This window comes from Chiloscyllium plagiosum, chromosome 13, assembly GCF_004010195.1.
Source record: "Chiloscyllium plagiosum isolate BGI_BamShark_2017 chromosome 13, ASM401019v2, whole genome shotgun sequence".
Classification (NCBI taxonomy): Eukaryota; Metazoa; Chordata; class Chondrichthyes; order Orectolobiformes; family Hemiscylliidae; genus Chiloscyllium; species Chiloscyllium plagiosum.
This window is the reverse complement of record NC_057722.1, coordinates 51,682,607-51,705,044: the sequence shown is the minus strand read 5'-3', so window position 1 is coordinate 51,705,044 and position 22,438 is coordinate 51,682,607. Positions and strand designations below refer to the sequence as shown.

At 39.7% G+C, this 22,438-nt stretch overlaps 1 protein-coding gene across 7 annotated transcripts in view; it reads right to left on the bottom strand.

Moving 5' to 3' along the window:
- The window catches only part of LOC122556015 (multidrug resistance-associated protein 5-like), a 140,793-nt gene that overhangs the window by 6,527 nt on the left and 111,828 nt on the right, over window positions 1-22,438 (bottom strand). For all 7 annotated transcript variants that reach the window (XM_043702368.1, XM_043702371.1, XM_043702370.1 and 4 more), the window contains 5 exons: window positions 20,788-20,977; window positions 20,448-20,607; window positions 18,605-18,683; window positions 14,781-14,894; window positions 10,584-10,748 (listed from right to left, as the gene is read on the bottom strand). In XM_043702368.1, coding sequence (XP_043558303.1) covers window positions 10,584-10,748; window positions 14,781-14,894; window positions 18,605-18,683; window positions 20,448-20,607; window positions 20,788-20,977 — 708 coding nt within the window. The remainder of the gene's footprint in view (window positions 1-10,583; window positions 10,749-14,780; window positions 14,895-18,604; window positions 18,684-20,447; window positions 20,608-20,787; window positions 20,978-22,438) is intronic.

The window sequence follows — 22,438 nt, the reverse complement described above, 5'->3', positions numbered from 1 at the left end:
TTATTTTTTTTTTATTAAACAAATTACAAAACAGTTTACAAAAAACATTGACAGCTGTACACAAAAGACAGCAGTTTTACAAGGGAGAGGAGCAGCAAAGCTAGGCCCCGAACCCTACCGTTCAACCATTTTACAGGGAGAGGAGGACAAACCTCAAATCCCAGTTCCACATACAAGACAGTGACAATGACATTTATACATTAGACAATACCGTTACATACAAAAGTGCAGACAATACAGACCCAGCAAGCCCCCGCCCCTCCCACCTTCCGACCGCTCTAAGGCAGCCCGCCCCTACCCACCTTCCGGTTCTCGGTCCACCCCATGCCCCTTCCAGTTCTCGGTCCGCCCTGACACACCTTTCGACCACCTCTAGGACAGCCTAAGTCGGCTTTACAGAAGCATAGAATTGCTTCCTCGTCAACATGCAAGTTGACTCCTTTGATGGTCCTTAGGCCTTCCTGAAAAACCTCTGGATATTTAATTAGGACTTCACTCAGGTAGCCATTTCTTAATTGAAAAATGTTGAGCAATCAAGGTGAATCTTTCTCAACCAATTTGACCCCATTAAGCCTGGGCCTGAACCTTTTATTACAATCAGTGGTAACCGAACCAGCTGCTTCTCAAAAGACTGGAACCGATGTTGTACTCTTAATCTTAAAAGGTTCCCCAGTATAGGATCACAGTCTAGCTAAGTGTTGCGTAAACCTAAGAGTTGGAATCCAGAATGAAATTTGTTAATGGGGGTCGTTAGGGCCGACTGCCTGCCCCTCTTCCGCAGTTACGTTAGGGCCCGGGTGTCCTTGGAGAAGGAGCACGCGGTGTCCACCAACACCCTGGAGTTGTTCAGGGAGAGGTGGCGCCGCAGGTAGTAGAGTGCATTATTTCCCCCTCCAACTCTATTTTGATTTAGTCCCTACCCTCCCCTTCACTGTTTTGATCACACAGCATTGTCCTTTTATGTGAAGGGCACTGTTTGTCACTGGCCACTCAGGTATTTTCCTATCTTCCTGGTGTTGGAATTTGAATAAAGATTCGTGCACTTTGTGTCTTTCACTGTGTCTCACACCTGCACACACACACACACACACACACACACACACCATGGGTGCTGGGGAAAAAATAAGCACTACCGCACTTAGGTGGTAGTGTGGGGGTTAAAAAAAAAGAAAGAAATGAAATTTGTTAATGACTGGAATATCAACCCCTCCCATTAGAAGCGGGTGACCACTTAACCAGACATTTATTTTGACTGGTTCTGATTTAGATGTTGCTAATCAATTTGACTGTTCCAAACCAGATATAGGTAGTCTTTCCAGGGTGTGCACTCTTCTGGATTCCAGCCTATGTATTCTCTTACTCAGTTTAGGTCTAGTGTTACTCTTTTTCAGTCTTAGGTCCGCATACCAGCAGCAACTACAATGGCTTGCTGGCCTGGATCCTGAAGAAACTTTAACTGTTTGGCCTAAGCTTGGCTATGATTTAGGGTTTTTCTGTGGGCTGACGTAAGAGTCTGTGTTCAGGATATGTCTTGAGAAAGGCTATGCAATTGATGTTTCCCAAGCTCAGTTGACTGGCGAGGTTGTCCACTTCCTTTGGAATACTCTGCAACTCCTGTTCTTTCTTTTTCTTTTTTTTTCTCTTTAGTCTTTTTTTTGTTTTTTTTGTGTATGTGCAGGTGGACACTCCTGTTCTTAGTTGTCAGCCAGGTCTCCCTGATTGGGCTGGTCCAATCAGGGAACTCCTATTCTGTGAAATCCATCTGGCTAATCTTGTTACAATCACTATAACCCCATTTGCTATAATCATTGTTTCTTTTAGTACTTTGACCCAAGTTTTTTGGTACCTAGGTACCTTGATAACTAAGATGGCATCTTGTGTGGCAACATTTGCACACTTTTCACTATACTCCTATTGTTCTTTACTTTAGTACATGTGACAATAAAATCTAAATCAAAAACGTCACCTATGGCTCTTCTAAACTCCAGCAGTTCAAAACCTACGTTGTCTAAACTTTCTCCATAAGACAACTTGCCTACTCAACTGATTTCAACACATTTATATCCTTCCTTAAATAAGGTTACCAAGACTGTACACAGTATTCCAGATGCGGTTTCACAAATGCCTTGTGTAACTGAAACATAACCTTCCCACTTTTCAATTCTCCTCAGTCTGACATTGACATCACCCCATTTGAAGATCTCCCCACCACAACTTCCCACCTCATTCCTGCAAAGTCCATTTCTACCTTCTACCAAAATCTATGAACAACACAACCTTGGCACACCCATCATTTCAGTTTGTTCCTGGTCCACTGAACTTACTTCTTTCAATCTTAACTCTTTTTTTAATTCCACCCCTGCCCCCCGCCCCACCTCAGTCTCTTCCCACTTGTACACATGATTCTTTTGATGCTGTGCATCAGTTCCACAATTTCCAGTTTTCTGGTCCTAACCATCTCCTCTTCACCATGCTTGTGAAATCCCTCAACACACCCAAAACCCCCATCAGGATGGTCTGAAGGTCTCCCTACTTTGAAAGGGGGCCTGAACACTTCCCATTCACCAACACTCTCCACTTTAAATAAATTATTCCTTAACAAGTCTTATGATTAAAGGTTGAGGGAGCTAGGGCTTTTCTCATTGAAGAGAAGAAGGATGAGAGGTGACTTGACAAAGGTGTACAAGATGAGAGGCATAGATAGGGTTTATAGCCAAAGACCTTTTCCCAGGGCGGAAACGGCTATCACGAGGGGACATAATTTTAAGGTAACTGGCAGAAGGTTTAGGGGAGATGTCAGAGGTAAGCTCTTTACAGAGAGTGGTGGGTGCATGGAATACACTGCCAGCAGTGACAGTAGAGTCAGATACATTACAGACATTTACGTGACTCTTGGATAGGCATACGGATGATAGTAAAATGTAGGGTATGTAGGTTAGTTTGATCTTAGAGTAGGATAAAAGCTCGGCACAACACCGAGGGCCAAAGGACCTGTACTGTTCTACGTTTTAGTTTCTCCAGAGTTGGCTATGGATATCCATTTAGGTCCCAGTTATCCCAGTCACTTTTTGGTGTATGTGGAACATGCGGCTTCCTTCCACAATTCTTTCTCCAGTATATGAATGACATCACTAGTCCTGCTTCCTGCTTTTGTTTGGAATTGGAAAAATCTTCAATATTGCTTCCATTTTTCACCTTTTTCTCAACTTCATCTTATCATGTGACTGTTGCCTTCCATTCCTTGACTTCTGTTTTCATTTCTAGGGATTGGCTGTCGCAAGTATCCATTACAAACCGTGGACTTCATTTCATCACACTGCTTTGTGTCAGAACTTCATTCTCCTAATTTCTCCAACTCATTGTTTGACGTTGCCAACTTCAACAGGGGCACCTCCAAAATTTTCATTTTATTTTTTCAATTGAGGATTCCTCCATTATGGTTGAAAGGACCGTTAGCTGTGTCTGACCCATTTCCATATTTTGTCCTCAACCCTTCACCTTCCTTCCAGAGCACGCAGCAGAACTATCTTGCTTTTTACTACTATCATGAATACCTAGTTTATACCCAATCTCCTTGTTCCTACTATTAGCATTTCCTTTGTATTTTGCTCTTGGCATTGTTACCATCTGTTCCACATGTTTCTGCTCCCCTTTTGTCAACAGCACAAAAAACATAATTGTCCAGCTCCCTCAATTCTGGAGAAGAGTCAATGGATTTGAAACGTTAATTTTCTCTCTTCACAGATGCTGTCAGATGTGCTGAGTTCTCCAGCACTCTCTTTTATAACATTATAGGATCAAAGAGTCAGAGATGTACAACACGGAAACAGACCCTTCAGTCCAACTTGTCCATGCTGACCAGATATCCCAACCCAATCTAGTTCCACCTGCCAGCACCTGGCCCATATCCCTTCAAACCCTTCATGTTCATATACCCATCCAGATACGTTTTAAATGTTGCAATCGTACAAGCCTCCACCACTTCCTCTGGCAGCCCATTCCATACATGCAGCTCCCTTAGGTTTCTTTTACATCTTTCCCCTCTCATCCTAAACCTATGCCCTCTAATTCTGGACTCCCCCACCCGAGGGAAGAGACTTTGTTTATTTATCCTACCCATGCCCCTCATGATTTTATAAGCCTCTATAAGGTCACCCTTCAGCCTCCGACACTCCGGGGAAAACAGATCCAGCCTATTCAACATCTCCCTATAGCCCAAATCCTCCAACCCTGGCAATTCTTTCTCCAGTATATGAATGACATCATTAGTCCTGCTTCCTGCTTTTGTTTGGAATTGGAAAAATTTTCAATATTGCTTCCATTTTCCACCGTTTTCTCAACTTCATCTTATCATGTGACTGTTGCCTTCCATTCCTTGACTTCTGTTTTCAACATCCTTGTAAATCCTTTCTGACTCTTTTCAATGTTCACAGCATCCTTCCGATAGTAAGGAGACCAGAATTGCACACACTATTCCAAAAGTGGCCTAACCAATGTCCTCAACATGACTTCCCAACTCCTGTATTCAATACTCTGACCAATAAAGGAAAACATACCAAATACCTTCTTCACTATCCGATCTACCTGTGACTCCAATTTCAAGGAGCTATGAACCTGCACTCCAAGGTCTCTTTTTTCAGCAAGACTCCCTAAGATCTTACCGTTAAGTGTATAAGTCCTGCTAAGATTTGCTTTCCCAAAATGCAGCAGTTTCCGTGCTGTACATCTCTATGACCTCACATTTATCTGAAATAAACTCCAATTTTGGTGTCATCTACAAACTTACTAACTATACCTCTTATGCTCGCATCCAAATCATTTATATAAATGACGAAAAGTAGTGGATCCAGCACTGATCCATGTGGAACTCCACTGGTTACAGGCCTCCAGTCTGAAAAACAACTCTCCACCACCACCCTCTGTTTTCTATCTTTGAGCTAGTTCTGTATCAAAATGGCTAGTTGTCCCTGTATTCTGTAAGATCCAACCTTGCTAACCAGTCTCCCATGGGGAACCTTGTCAAATGCCTTACTGAAGTCCATATAGATCACATCTACCGCTCTGCCCTCATCAATCCTCTTTGTTACTTCTTCAAAAAACTCAATCAAGTTTGTGAGACATGATTTCCCACGCACAAAGCCATGTTGACTATCCCTAATCAGTCTTGCCTTTCCAAATACATATATATCCTGTCCCTCAGGATTCCCTCCAACAACTTGCCCACCACCGATGTCAGGCTCACTGGTCTATAGTTCCCTGGCTTGTCCTTACCGCCCTTCTTCAACAGTGGCACCACGTTAGCCAACCTCCAGTCTTCCGGCACCTCACCTGTGACTATCGCTGATACAAATATCTCAGTAAGAGGCCTAACAATCACTTCCCTAGCTTCCCACAGAGTTCTAGGGATTAACCTGTGAGACATGACAAGTTTGTGAGACATGATTTCCCACGCACAAAGCCATGTTGACTATCCCTAATCAGTCTTGCCTTTCCAAATACATATATATCCTGTCCCTCAGGATTCCCTCCAACAACTTGCCCACCATCAATGTCAGGCTCACTGGTCTATAGTTCCCTGGCTTGTCTTTACCGCCCTTCTTCAACAGTGGCACCACGTTAGCCAACCTCCAGTCTTCCGGCACCTCACCTGTGACTATCGCTGATACAAATATCTCAGCAAGAGGCCTAACAATCACTTCCCTAGCTTCCCACAGAGTTCTAGGGATTAACCTGTAAGACATGACAAGTTTGTGAGACATGAGTTCCCACGCACAAAGCCATGTTGACTATCCCTAATCAGTCTTGCCTTTCCAAATACATATACATCCTGTCCCTCAACAACTTTCCCTCCACCGACATTTGGCTCAATTCATTTTCCTAATCGTTTTGCTGTACCTGCATATTAGCCTTAGGTGATTAATGCACCAGAATACATAACATTTTGCAATCTCTCACAATTGAGATAATATGCTCCTTTTTCATTCTTCCTGCCAAAAAGGACAACTTTACACTTTCCTACATTATACTCCATTTGGCACATCACTACTACTTTAACCAATCTATGCCTTTCTGTATTCTCCTGATGTCCTCTTCACAATTTAAGTTTTCTACATATCTTAGTGTCGTCAGCAACTTTGGCAACTAGAGGTTCCGTCCCTTCGTCCAAGTCATTTATAACATTGTAAAAGTTGAAGTCCTAGCACTAATCCCTGTGACACACCATTAGTTAGGTCACTTCTACCTACTGTTTGCTTCCTGTTAACCAGCCAATCTTACATTCAAGACAAACTGCTGTCTCCTATACTAAGAATTTTCATTTGTAGTAATAATCTTTGAAATGAATCAAATATATTCTGAAAATTGAAGTACAATATATCCAAAAGTTCCCCCAGACAAAGGCCATTTGGCCCATCAATTGTGCTTCACTTCTTTTTCAATGAGATCATGCTCTTAACTTCACCTTCCCTCCTTACCCCATAAAGCTTGATTCTCTTAATGACAGACAAAAAATTGCAGTAAAGGATTCCACCCTCTGCAGTAAAGAATTCTTCTAAAAATGTTACTTCCTCGATGAACTCCAATAGATTGCTTAAACATGATTTCCCTTTCACAACACCATGTTAATTCTGGCAGATTACCTTGAACTTATCCAAATTGTCTGCTATAACTTCTTTAATAATACCCAACATTGGTACTATGGCAAATGTTGAGGTAATTGGCTTGTTGATTGGCTACTTTCTGTCTCCTTCCCTTTTTGAATAAAGGAATTGTATTTGCTATTCTCCAAATCCAATTGGAACTTCCCCAAATCTAAGGAGTTTAGGAAAATTGAAACCAATGCCTCAACTATTCACTGGTCATGACTTTCAAGACTGTTGGATGAAGTCCATGTGGGCCTCGGCACTTGTCAGCCCACAGCTCCAACAATTTACTTAGTACCACTTCACTGAGATTTTTCTCTTTCCTTTCTATTTCCAAATTTGTGGCTGTTTCACAGATGCTATTTATTGCCGTTTTAATGAATTCTGATAAAAAATATCTGTTCAATTAATGTACCATTTCTTTATTTTCTACTTGTGATTTTCCAGACTTGCCTTCCATAGGACTCACACTCACTTTGTTAACTCCATGCTTCTTTAAATGTTTATAGGATCTTTTACCATCTGTTCTTCTATTTCTAGATGGCTTTCTTTTATACTCTAAAATCTTCTTAAGTTTTTATTAATTTTTTTTGTTATTAATAGTCTGACCAATCTACTGCGGTATCATCTATATTTGCACAATTATATGCTTTTAAAATTTCTTAACCAGGGATGATGAGTCCTCGCCTTGGATTTATTCTCTCTCTTCGGAATGTTCTATTTTGTATATTCTGAAATGACCCTGTAAATGCCTGCTTTTCCATTACATTAATTTGCCAATTTATTTTAGTTCTGCTTTCATGCCCTCAAATCTCCTATTTTCATTTTTAGAAACGGTCGAGGACTCACTCTTCTCTCCCATAAACTGAATTTAAAATTCAGTTATATTATGGTCGCTGGTACCAAGGACCACCTTAATTACGAGATCATGAATTACCCTTATCTTGCTGCATAATACCAATTCCAGTAAAGTCTGCCTTCAGGTTGGATCCAGAATATGCTGCTCTAAGAAACAATCTCAAAATCATCCCATGAGCTTCCCATCTAGGCTACCTTTGCCTAGTTGACATATCCAGGCAAAATGTAGATTAACATCTCTCATGATTCCTACCAGGTAGCCAATGTTATGGCTGTGCATTTCTGACAAGCTCCTATTATTTTTGCTTTAAATTCTGCACTAATGTGTTAGGCTCTTCTGTCATTCAGGATGGAGATATTTGTGAAGCCTCTTTCACTGAGTTGTTTAAATGACCATCACTACTCTCAACCAGATGTCGCAGGATTTCTGAGCTTAGCTCTGATCTGTTGGTTATGGGATTGCTTAGCTCTGTCGATCACTTGCTGGTTAAACTGTTTAGCATGCAAGTAATCCTGCTTAATAGCTTCATCAGGTTGGCCCCTCATTTTTAGGTATGCCTGGTGCTGCTATTGGCATGTACTCTTGCATTCTCCATTGAACCAGGGACGATCCCCTGGCTTGGTGGTATTGGTTGAGAGGGAGAAAAGCCAGACGTTGCAGATTGTGCTGCCGGTCTATTCTGCTGCTGATGGTCTACAATGCCTCATGGATACCCTGTCTTGAGTTGCTAGATCTGTTTGAAATTTGTCCCGTTTAATATAGCGATGGTGTATATGCTCAATGTGAAGGCTGGATTTCAGTTCCGCCAGAACTGTGCAGTGGTGACTCCTACCAATATTGTCATCATTGAGAAGCATCTGCAGAGTGTTAAGGATGAGATAAAGTATATTTTTTCCCTCTTGTTGGTTGCCTCGCCATCTGCTGCTAACCCAGACTAGCAGCTATGTTCTTTAGTGCTGCTGCCAAGCCACTCTTGGTAGTGGTGATCATTGAAATCTCTATCCAGAGTACATATTGTGCCTTTGTCACCCTCAGTGCTTCCTCCAAGTGTTGTTCAACATGCTGAAACAGTGACATATCACCTGCCCTGTCATCCTAACTGTATTCTAAGTAACGATTTAATTATATATTTATTTTTAAAATATAGTTTATTAACTTGACCACCAGGACCTATACTATTTTGAACCTTGGCAATTGAATAGTTTTTTGCCAGCCGATGAAGGGATCCAAGAGTATGGAGAGAAACTGTAAACAGTGTACTGAGATGGATGATCATTTATGACCATACTGAATAGCAGAGCAGGGTTGAAGGCCTGAATGACTTACTACGGCTCCTATTTTTGGTGTTTATATGAATTAATCAAAATCACTTACCAGGTACTCACTAAGTATGTAGCTTCCACTCCTGCCAATTCCCAGATGCTGAAACAATTAGGAAAAACAAAAACAAAGAGACACCTCTTTCCTCTAATTCCCCATATTACCCAATTTTTGCACTCTGTTGTAGGTCATATTTAAGCATTAAGTCACACTGACTTGGCTCATTTTAGATATTCCTGAAACTAGGCTTTGCTGATGCAATTACAGAGGAACCCATTTAAAGGTGCTTCTTTGATTAATTAAACCTAACTACTCTTCCATTGGAGAATTTTTAAAACCCTGCTTAAGGATGGCAACTTTAGCATTTAATTAAGATTTACATTTTAAATTCCAATGAAAAAAAGAAGTATATTTGTACAAAAGGTTTTTGATTCTCTTACCCAGTGACTGCTAACATTCAGTCCGAGGTCAAAACAACCTAGCTGTCTAGTTTTACATGCTCCTAACACAAAAGGCTGGGCTGACGCAGTTACACAGGAAATTGTTTCGGCTGCTTCAGTAGGGTATTCTATTCAATCATTCCATAAAGCAAGCCTACTGTATGCAATCTTAAAAGGTGGTGATTGTCTGCGAACCGAATTTATTCTGGTTTTGACAATGCACTCCAGTTTGTTTAAAAGAAAACATTTTTTTCAAAAGTAAACTAACTCTATTTTACCAGAAACACCATATCAGGTGACTCAGTTGGCAAATCTCTACATATTGGCTTTTATTTATTGCCTTCCTTAAGAAATATTGCTTGCCACTTCCAAGAAGACCATCCACATATTTGATAGAACTTTGGCGTGGCTAACCTCCTGTATTCTTTGATTTTATGCCAATACTCTGAATAGCTCATTTCAACAGCTCCATCAAATGAAAGTAGAACATTTTGAATCTTCTTGCACCACCCAGCTTGCCAAAATTGGACATTTAAACTGAGATTAAAAGTCAAACAGCTGCTGTTTAACACTCTTGTAACTCAAAGATTTTGAGAAAACTATCGACTCCAAGCTAAACAAAAAGAAAACTCTTTGGATAGCATTCCTTGTGCATTAGATACTTCAAGAAAAGTTTGGAAATAATGAGACCGTGTCCTTCTGAAGGCTGGCTCAACTTTCAAAGTGCTTCGCAATGCAGTCCCATAGCTATAAATGATTGACATTTAAAGGAAATGAGAAAGAACAGGAACAAAAAAGGTAACTGATAGTGCCCTTTTTTTGCCTCACTGAACAAGTGGCTCTTTGCTTCAAGGTTAGGAGATGCTTGACAATTAAACAATATTCTGATAAACATACAGGCTGTGATCGATAACTGACCCCTGCCTAACAGCAATGTGGTTAATTCTTCATCAATTATGGATGGACAAAAAAAGAAATAGTAGTCTCACAGATGACACATGTACTTATACACACTGCTGCAGTATTTAACACAATTTGTGTCTCTAAAATGAACACCATCAATCCAGCATGTCCATCACTGATTTATCATGTTTGCTGAGCATATTGTACAAAATCGCACTAGAAGATGCTCACTAACTGTAGAAATGTTTCCTTCATTCATAATTTTGGACCATTTAAACTCAGTGAAGGAAAAATCACTCATATCAAAAGGAACTATCTTTCCTTTAAATATTCTGTTCAGCATGCAACATTAAACCCTTCCACCTCCATTCCCCTTATGTGTGGATTCTTTCCCAATAAAAGCCTGGAAACATTAGTTACCTGGCCCTGACTTAGCACCATGATGCGATCGCAGTTGAGTACCGTATTCAAACGATGTGCAATGGTCAACATAGTACATTCAGCAAATGATTCCCGGATTGTCTCTTGCACCAGAGAATCAGTCTCTGTATCCATGGCAGCAGTCGCTTCGTCTAACACTAGAATCTGTAACATTCAGAAGCAGAACTTTACATATTGTATGAACTAAATAAATTATGTAAAATAGTTACTCATCTGGTGAAGCAATTAATGTTTAAACAACTAAAATTTGTAAAGTGCCTTCAACAAAATAAAATCTTTCAAGGAGCTTCACTGGAATATTATGAAACAAATAAAGACACACTGCCACATAAGGAGATTATGATGATTCCAGCTGATGAGAGGTTTACTGCAGAGGTCAGACCACAGAATGGAACCTGGCTCAAGAGATCTTCATTTTTTTTTCTGTTTAGTTAGTTAACATGGTGGTTAGTCACTGAAACATACTCATGTGAGGCTGCAGATTTTCTTTAAACAATGAAACAGAAACTAATATACTCAAGAATAAATAATTTTTAAAAAGACTATCTAAATTCAGAAAACAGGGATATCTCAAAACATACAGAAAGATAACATTTCAATCTGTTTCCTGACATGATCCATTAGATAGACTCAACTCAAGAAAAGTTACACCCCTACTTTAACTCTTTGGGATTCTACTTAATTGATTCCTTCCAGGTCTTCAGCAGGAATGTGCAAGGAATTAATTTTGTCTTTTACATGTCAGCCAACATGTCATTTTCACAAAATTGAGAGCTTAAACTTTCTAATTCTAATAATCTGCAATTTTCTAACCAAACCTGGTCTGGAAATTTCAGAAAGCAAGGCTTCTGCTGAGGTAACTTGGTCCCTGAACTGCGCTGAACACCGTCTATGAACAAAATTAAATTTGCTTTGAAATTCAAGCCTGATGTATTCTAAACAGAATATTTTGGAAAAATTGTTCAAATCCTAGATTCTTCATAATTGAAGTCAAACACAATGATCTTAAATATTTACCCTGTCATAAACCTAACAATATCAATATATTTCCAATAACACCATAGGGATCTGGATACACCTGCTTTCTGATAAAATGCTAGATTCCATCACAATTCCAGAAAGACACACTGAGCTTGTTTTTTAAGGTAATCACAGGAGTATCTTTGGATTTGTAAAGTGTAAGTCATGGTTGAAAATAGAGAGAATTATAGTAGTGAATCGAAGAATGTCTATTATTTATATGGACTTCCAGAATTGATTTAGTGAACTCCAGTTTGTTCATTCAGATTGTGGGGGTTGCTGGCTATTTTTATCATTTATATAAATAAATTGGATGTGAATATTGGAGGTATGGTTAGTAAGCTTGCAAATGACACCAAAATAGATGGTGCAGTGGACAGCAAATAAGATTATCTCAGAGTACAGAGGGCCAATGGGCTGAGGATTGGCAGATGGAGTTAATTTGGATAAATGCATGGTGCTGCATTTTGGGAATGCAAACCAGGTCAGTTCTTGTATATTTAATGGCAGAGTCCTGGGGAGTGTTGCCAAACAACAAAACCTAGTGGTGCAAGTACATAATTCCTTGAAATGGAGTCACAGGTGGACAGGGTGGTGAAGATGACATTTGGCACACTTGCCTTCATTGATCAGAACACTGAGTATAGGAATTGTGATGTCATGGTGTGGCTGTACAGGGCATTGGGGAGACCAATTTTAGAATACTGGGAACAGTCCTGATTACCATTCTATAAGAAGGATATTGTTAAACTTGAGAGGGTGCAGAAAAGATTCACAAGGATGTTGCTGGGACAGGAGAGTTTGAATTCTAGGCAGAGGCTGAATAGACTGGGGTTTATTTTCATTGATCGTTGGAGGCAGAGGGGTAACCTTATAGAAGTTTATAAAATCATGAGAGGCATGATAGGGTGAATAGCCAAGGTCTTTTTTCAAGGGTGGCAGAGTCCAAAACTAGTCCAAAACATAGGTTTATGGTGACAGGGGAAAGATTTAAAAAGACCCTGAGGAATAACTTTTTCATGCAGAAGGTGATAAATGTATGGAATGAGCTGCCAGAGGAAGTGGTAAAGGTGGATATAATTTCAACATTTAAAAGGTATCAATGGGAATATGTATAGGAAGGGATTAGAGGATATGGATCAAATGCTGGCAAATGGGACTAGGTCAGATTGGGATGCCTGGTTGGCGCGATCGAAGGTCAGTTTTTGTGCTGTATAACTCTATGATAGCAATTATTGCCCATCCCCAATTACTTTTGAAAAGGTGGTTTTGAGCTGCAGGTAACCCACAGTGCTTTTGGGTAGAGGTGAAGCTCATAGAATTGAAAGCAAATTATTGACCTGGTTAGAGAATTGGTTGAGTGGAAGGAGACAGAGTTGAAATAACAGACAGGTACTTTGTAGTAGGATGTGAAAAACAATGTGACAAGAATCTATATTAGGCCTTAACCTTTTTTGTAAAAATAGCTAGCATTTATTGCCCCATCTCTAACTGCACAGGAGCAGATAGGGGTGAGCTGCTGTCTTGAATAGCTGCAGTCCCTGACATGTAGGAAACTGCAGTGCTGTCAGGAGTTCCAGGATTTTGATTCAGCAATATAGAAAAAATGGCAAGATAGCTCCAAGTCAGGATGGTATGTGTTTAGGAGGGAAACTTGCAGGTTATGGTGTTTCCAAGCATTTGCTGTTTTTGTCTTTGTGGGTTTGGAAGGTGATGTCAGAAGAGTCTTGGTGAGTTATGCAGTGTATCCTGTAGATAGTATGTTTTGCTGCTTCTTATGTCAGTGGTGAAGGTTGAATGAATAAAGTGAATGTTGAGGTGGTGGAGTGAGCATTAATTAAGCAGGGTGCTTTGTCCTGGATGATGCCAAGTTATGATAATTTATTTGACATGCACTTATTCTGACATGGAGTATTCCATTCACAATCCTGACTTGTGCCATACAGATGGTGGATAGGTGCTAGGGAGACAGAGGGTAAGTTACTCAGTGCAGAGTTCCTAGTCTCTGACCTGTTCTTGTAGCCACAGTATATGTAAATGGCAGATCCAGTTCAGTTTCTCACTTGTAACTCACTTGATTGCTGACAGCAGGAAAGGTCAGTGATAATAATGTCACTGAACATCAAGGGGCAATGGGTAAATTCTGTCTTGTTGGAGATGGTCATTACCTGGTACTTGTGTGCTACAAATGTCACTTGCCACTTGTCAGACCATGCCTAGAAATATTCCAGATTTTACTGCATTTGTAAATGCACTGCTTTACAATGTGAGGTGTTGCTAATGGTGTTAAACATTTCACAATCATCAGTGAAGGCCCTCACTTCTGACATTATGAAGGAAGGAACTCATTGTTAAAGCAGTTGAAAATGGTTGGGCCTAGGAACACCCTGAGGAATTCTGGTGTCCTGGGCTCCGGGATATATTACAATATGTCTGAGCAGACTGATGAAAAAAAACTATCCTGAGGGACTCCTGGAGTGATACTCTGTGACTGAGATGAGTGACTTCCCACAATCTCAAACATCTTCCTTTGTGCTTGATATGACTCCAACTACTGGAGAGCATTAAGATTCAGGTTAATTGTCAACTGCAGTTTAGTTGGTTGCACTCTTGTCTCTGAATCAGACATTCTGATTCAGACATCAGATGTTCAAATCCCTGTTCAGAACGTCAGCACAAAAAAAAATAAAGCTGACACTCCATGTTGTACAGAGGAAGCATTATACTGTTGGTAGTATTTTGCTGAAGACATTAAATCATGCTAAGTTCTTGTACTTTTGAAAATCATTTTTGTAAATTTGGAGCAGGGTAGTATAAAATTTTACAGTTCATCTGACTGGTCCCAGATACATTCTCAGATTTATCCAAACAATTATATTTCCCTGTTTCCTCATTGACCATCAGCCAGTAGAAACAAGTGCAACATATATATGACAGTAAAAATAAAGGAGGCAGGAAATGATAAGTTAGTTCACCAAACCTGTCTTAACCACAAAACATGTTTCAGGATCATACTGATGAAGTACACATCTAAAAAACTGTAGACTCAATCTTTTAATCATACTTTGTATTTACAAACCTCCATTACAGGAATGCAGCTTTCAAAATTACTATGCTAATGTATATGGAACACTATAAAATGCTTTCAACTCTTACCTTACATCTCCGTAGCAAAGCCCTGGCTACACATATTAACTGTTTCTCTCCAACAGAGAAATTCTCTCCATTTTCCACCACTTCAGAGTCCAATTTTAAAGGCAGTTGAGAAATCTGCATTGTAAAAAAAAAGTTTGAAGGCACCTTGTAATAAAGGCCTTACACTTACATTCACAATGCTTAATAAAAAGATGACTAGGGTAGAAATAGGGCCTGTCAAAGACAGAAGTGAGAAGTGTGTGGACCATGTGGAGATCGGAGAGATGTTAAACAAATATTTCTCATCTCTTTTCACTCAGGAAAAGGAGAATATTGTAGAGAAGAATGAGATACTGGCTATTAGACTTGAAAGGATTGAGGTTAGTAAGGAGGAGGTGTTATCAATTCTAGAAGGTGTGAAAGTAGATAAATCACCTGGGCCGGATGGGATTTTTCGAGAATTCTCTGGGAAGCTAGCGAGGAGATGGCCAAGCATTTAGCCTTGATCTTTGAGTCGTCATTGTCTACAGGTTTAGTACCAGAGGATTGGAGAATTGCAAATGTTGTGCCATTGTTCAAGAAGGGCAGTAGAGATGACCCAGGTAATTATACACCAGTGAGCCTTATGTCAGTTGTAGGAAAAGTTTTGGAAAGGATTATAAAAGATAGGATTTATAATCATCTAGCAGGTGACAATTTGATTGGAAATAGTAAACATGGTTTCGTCAAGGTAAGTTTGTGTTTCACAGACCTAATTGAGTTTTTTGAGAAGGTGATCAAGCATGTGGATGAGGGTAGGGCAGTTGACGTGGTGTACATGAACTTCAGTAAAGCCTTTGATAAGATTTCATATGGTACGCTATTGGAGTAAATGCAGAGTCATGGGATTAAAGGTGATTTGGCAATTTGGATTAGGAACAGGCTTTCTGTAAGAAGGCAACGAATGGTGGTTGATGGAAAATATTCAGCCTGGAGTCCAGTTATTTGTGGTGTGCCACAAGGATTTGTTTTGAGTCTATTGCTATTTGTTACTTTTATTAACGACTTATACGCAGGTATAGGTGGATGGGTTAGTAAGCCTGCAGATGACACTAACGTCAATGGAGTGGTGGACAGTGTGGAAGAATGTTGCAGGTTGCAGGGAGACTTGGATAAACTGCAGAATCAGGCTGAGAGGTGGCAAATGGAGTTCACTGTGAGGTGATTCACTTTGGGAAGAAAAACAGGAAGACAGAATACTGGGTCAATGGAAAAATTCTTGGTAGTGTGGATGTGCAGAGGGATCTTGGTGTCCATGTACATAGTTCACTGAAAGTTGCCACCCAGGTTGATCGTGCTGTTAAGAAGGCATATGGTGTGTTAGGTTTTATTGGTAGAAGGACTGAGTTCCGGAGCCGTGATGACATACTGCAACTGTACAAAACACTAGTACGGCCTCACTTGGAATGTTGTGTACAGTTCGGGTCGCCCCCATTATAGGAAGGATGTGGAAGCACTGGAAAAGTTGCAGAGGAGATTTACCAGGACGTTGCCTGGTATGGAGCATAGGTATAATGGGGAAAGGCTGGGGGACTTGGGTCTGTTCCCATTGGAGAGAAGGCGGCTAAGAGGGGATTTAATAGAGTCATACAAGATGATCAGAGGATTTGATAGGGTGGATAGTGAGAGTCTTTTCCCTAGGATGATGGCGTCTGCTTTTACGAGGGGGCGTAGCTGCAAATTGAGGGGTGATAGATTTAGGATAGATGTCAGAAGCACGTTCTTTACTCAGAGAGTAGTAAGGGCGTGAAATGTCCTGCTTGCCAATGTAGTTAACTCAGCCACATTAAGGGCATTTAAACAGTCCTTGGATAAGCATATGGATGATGATGGGATAGTGTAATGTGATGGGCTTCGATTAGTTCACAGGTCGGCGCAACATCAAGGGCCAAAGGGCCAGTTCTGCGCTGTATTGTTCTATGTTAATTTTTTGTACTTCATGTTTTTCATACTTCATTGTATAAGAGTTCTTTACAACAGCAAGCTCCAACAAAACTCACTATATTAAAAAAAATTTCAATTTTTAGCCGTGCTCCAAGTTAAAGCATTTAGCCAAATCAGCACTTCCTTCATGTAAATTAAAGCTTTACATATTATGTTTCAAATACAGAAAATAATCTTTTGAATTCGCTCTTGGGACGCGTATATTGCTTAGAAGGCAAGCATTACTTTCTCATCTCTAGTTGCCCTTTAGCCGGTCCTGGTGAGCACCTTCTTGAACTACTACAGTTTATGTGTTATAAGTGAACCTACAGAGCTGTTGGAGGTGGCATTCCAGGATTTTATCCTAGGAACAATGAAGGAATTTTGATATAGCTCTCAGGATAATGTGACATGAAATGAAAATTTCAGGTAGCGAAACTCCCATGTGTCTGCTGCCCTTATTCTTCTCAGTAGGAAAAGTTACCAAATTATCTTTAGCAAGTTTGGTAGGTGTTACTGAAGCAGCTTTGGTGAACACCTGCAGTAAATCTAGTACATGGTATATACTCCTACCACCTTGCATTGGTGGTGGAGGGTGAATGTTGAAGGTGGGAAATGTGCTGTTGGTCAAGGGGGCGACTTTGTCCTGGATCTTTCACTGATGCTCTGGCAGTGAGTATCTTGAGTATTGTTGGCACTGCAAAAATTCACCAAAGCTGCACTTATCCAAGCATGTGAATTACATTCCATCACAGTCCCAACATATGCCTTGTAAATGGTAGATAGGCTTTGCAAACTTGTGAGGTGCTTACTGCAGAATTCCTAGCCTCAGACCTGGTGTTATAGTCACTGTGACATATATGGGCTGTGTTGAAGTATTGCAGTCCTTAATGTTATTGGATTTCAATACAAGAACCCAAGTCATGAGTTACATGCCAAGCCTGTACTTATATGCCTACTTCAGTTCAGTTTCTGGACAGTGTTACAATATTCTGGACAAACTCCCAGGGATTTAATGACATAAATGCCATTCAAGGTAAACAGCAATGATTAGATTGTGCCAGACTACCAAATTAGAGACAATCATTGCCTGGCACTTGTGAATGTTACTTATTAATTATCAACCCAAGCCTGAACATTGTCCAGGCCTTGCTTAATTTGGGGATAGGCTACTTCAAATTCTAAAGAATTGCGAATGGTGCTGACCATTGTGTAATCACCAGCAAACATTCCCAATTCTAGCCTTATGATTAAAGGAAGAACATTGATAAAGCAGCTGAAGATGGTTGAGTCTAGAGCACTTAATTAACTCTAATCAACCATCTGCACTGGATTTTCTCCAACAAAATTGATTTTTCCACTGATTTCAATTTTGCTCGGGCTTCTGATCCTTGAGTCAAGGGCAGTCACTGTAACCACTTTCTGGAATTCAGCTCTCTAACTAAAGCTGTAATGAAGTCTAGAGCAGAGGAGCCCTTGCTACAGATTCGTAATGTTACAGATCTATTCCCAACCTGGTCTGGTTTAAAATTACACCAAATGCTTTGCATAAGCCTTACAGTTGAGAAGAATTGAACCCAAGTGCATACAAGATTTTTTTAAAAATCTATTACCTGAGTTAACCATGTTCTACCCTATACTACCACACAATCCTATGCATTTCTGAAAGAAAATTGAACTTCATTATATATTTAACAAAATGGTAACAGAACACATTATTTTATAACTATCAGTACTTAAAAATATGTCTTATTTTTAAAAATATTTCTTCAGTCAGTTCAGGGTAACTAGTTATATATCCACATCTTCACAGTACTGCAAACTGTACAATGGCAATCATACATTTATTGCTATTACAAAATCTATTCCTCAGCAGTACTTACACATTCTTTCATGTGTGTTCGTTCCAATGCATCCCATACTTGCTCCTCAGTGTACTGCTGAAAAGGATCTAGATTGTACCTGCCACGGAAACAAGAGAATTGTACTGTCAATTGTTTAACTCTGGCGGAGAGTGCTGTAATAAAGCAATTAATTTCAAGTTAGAAGATTCTCAGTCCAACCACAAATCTTGTCTCATTATGGGGAAACTTCCACATTCCAGTTCAGCTTAATAAGGAAGTCTATCTTGAAGTAAGATGACAGATGCCAAGGTATTCAAGATAACATTTTGGAAGATCATCTTTTCACTTCTGAGTTAACTGTGACTAAAGAAATCGGGAGCCAATCTGGAATCTGTTCAGGCATACAATGTTGTAGAGGCGTGTGACCAGCCATGTATATCCTAGAGTTATAGAAGTCAGAGAGCACAAAAAGACATTTTGGCTCATTGAGTCCATGTTGGTCAAAACAACCACTCAATTACTCCAGTTTAACTTTTCAGCACTTGGCCCAAAGCCTGGTATGGTCTGCTATTGCAAATGCACATCTAAATATTTCTGATATGTTGTGAGACGGGAGTGAGCTTTAGATAAATTTGAGAACGAATTTGAAGATTTTTCATTAAAGCAAAGCTCAACCAGAGACTAATAGGTCAATAAACAAGGGATGATGGATAAATGCAACTTGGGAATGTTTCGGAGAACCTCAAAGTTATGATAGGGTAGAATGTGGGTCGATGGTCAAGAGTGGACTGTAATGGTAAGATCTAGAGTTAACCAAAATACGATTATTTGGATTATGACAGAAATCAGGCAGGGCTGGGTGCCAGGCAATATTATACAGAACCAAATAGGTGGCCCAGGCAGATTAGCAATGTGATAGCATCTGAGTTATCATCTGGCACCCTAATACATAGAAACACAGTTTTTTTTTGGAGATGGGGGGGGGGGGGGGTGGTTTGGGGGCCAGGAGAGAGAAAGGAGTCAGCTGCTACTTCAGAATCCAGAACCCTTTGCTCTTTTTGTCAACAACTATTGATAGGGAAGATAATGTAAGAAGGAATGTGATATTCTCTTGACTGAAAGATACAGTTGATCCCAACAGCAGCCAGGAAGAAAGTTGTGGCAAGAAAATGATCCATCCTTAATTGCCCAGAGGGCAGTTAAGAATCAGCACATTGGGCTGGACATGGAGTCACATATAAGGTAGACAGCAGATTTCCTTCTCTAAAATGCATTAGTGAATCTGATGGCTCTTTATGATAACCGACAGTTTTAGATGGTTGCAATTGGCTAGCTTTTTATTCCAGATTTTTATTGAGTTCAAATTTTGCCATCTGTCGTGATGGGATTCAAACCTATGTCCCCAGAATATTAACCTGGGGTTCTGGATTACAGTCTGGCAACATTACCATTATGCTACTGCTTCCCCAAGCAATAACCACCAACCTAGCTGGCAATACGCATGATCCATGAACTAATTTTTAAAAACCCAATTATGTAACAGGATCTCTATTTTCATCTAGTAAGGGATCTGTTGAAAGATCATCAACCTGAAATGTTGTTAAATTTGTTTCTGTCTCTAAGTGGCTGCCAACCTGATTTTCAGCATCAGCAATATTTTGCTTTTCCAAATTCTACATGCTGTAATTTTCACTTGTTTCATGCAGCTCTGAATTAAAATATAAAAGTTTTGAACAAGTCTGATGACTCTAATAAACGTCAAAGATATGCTGTGTTACAGTACTGTAATGTATAAAAGCATTAGAGTACTCTTGTCCTGTGAAGTGATTATATGTAAATAAAATAGTAGAGATATGATATTTTTCAGAACCAAAGGACTTACCTTACAGTGCCAGTGAACAAAACTGGTTCTTGGGGTATAATGGATAGTTTGCTGCGAAGATCGGCCAAACCAATTTCAGTAATGTTCACTCCATCGATGAATATTGAACCGCCTGAGAGCTCAACCAATCGGAATAGTGCGATTCCTAACGAAGATTTACCTGCCAAAAACAATAAAAGGTGTTTTTTTGTCAGTCACCTTATTTCATCTTGATTACAATCTTAATGAGAATTTTTGGTGTTCCACTTTTTTCTAGGCCAACTTGAAACATTCCTCAACCTACAAACCAAACCAGTTCAATTGAAACAAGAATTTCAAATTACTCTAACAGTATTCTTACCTGACCCAGTTCTGCCCACAATACCAATTTTTTCTTGAGGTTTAATGGTAAAGGACACTTTCTTTAGCACCAGAGGTAGATTCTCACGATATCTCATCTCTACATTTGCAAATGTTATTTGCCCTTGTTGAGGCCAGTCTGCAGGTGGAGTTTTATCCTTAATACGAGCTGAAGCCTCCAATTTGAGAGTCTAATAGAAAATTAAGGAAGTCACAAGATTTCCAATATGTAAATATTCTACAATCATAATGGATTCTTAAAAATATATTAATTTAAAGCTCGCTGAGTAATGAAGGTTCAGAATTTTAGACATCTTACATCTCATCACAACTACAGAATCAATTGGAATTCTGTTCATTACGTAATTGTTTGATTCCAGAAAGCATGACATATACACAATTTTGATCAGATACAAAGGGAATAAATTATCAAATCAAAATATTTCTCTTAATTTTTGTATAAAAGCATAAGCAAAATCAGCAAAATATTGTTGTGCTCCCTTGCTACACATATTCAGTCATATTTTACATGCATTCCATTACATATATTTTGCATGTTCTTCAAATCAAAAATCAAAATTTACTGCCAGCAATATACAGTATTTTGGTATCACAAATTTTCGACATGAAATATAAAGCAAGAAATAAGTATAGTATTTGATTTTAGAAAAGCAATTCAAAATTACACATTCTTCTTTATCCAAGAACTTTTGCCTTTTGGGACCATTCAAAGGAATCACTTCAATTGGAAATTCAGTCACCAATTCTCATCAAGAATTTGTTTTTAAAAGAAAAATCAATTGCTCCAAATCCAAAATTAAAATCTACACATTCACCATTTCATTAACGGATGAAGTGAAATTCAAATCACAGCCTGGAATGGTGGGAGGAGGGGGTTATTGTGGAAAATCTGGATGATTTGTTTTTGGCAGGTAAATCTTCGCTAGGAATCGCACTGTTCCGCTCTCAGGCGGTTCAATATTCATCGATAGAATGTATACATGACAGTGTCGTCTCATATGCTTTACAGGCAGACAGGATGACAGGTAGTGGTGTGTTACAGAGATGCATTGTTTCATGTTGTGGGGGAAAATATACACCCACATTCAACAATTAGTACTGAGTGACTCCAACATAAACTAATTAAGATTACCATTATTATGTGTCCTTGTCTGATGTACGTTTACATAAAATTTACTTTTAAATTAGTAAATAAAACACCAAATTTTCTTTTCTAAGGATTTCCAAATTCCTTGCCAAGGAGGTAGACAATTCCAAGTACAAACACTGTAACAATTCTAATGTGCCCTCAGAAAACAGTTCACAGGCTTAAAAAGCATGGCCTTAGGGGTAGCCATGGGCACACGTATGGGCCCCAGCTATGCCTGTCTCTTTGTTGGCTACGTAGAGCAGTTGATCTTCCGTAATTACACCGGCACCACTCCCCACCTCTTCCTCCGCTACATTGATGACTGCATTGGCGCCACCTCGTGCTCCCGCGAGGAGGTTGAGCAATTCATCAACTTCACCAACACATTCCACCCTGACCTTAAATTTACCTGGACCATCTCTGACACCTCCCTCCCCTTCCTGGACCTCACCATCTCCATCAGTGACGACCGACTTGACACTGACATTTTATACAAACCCAC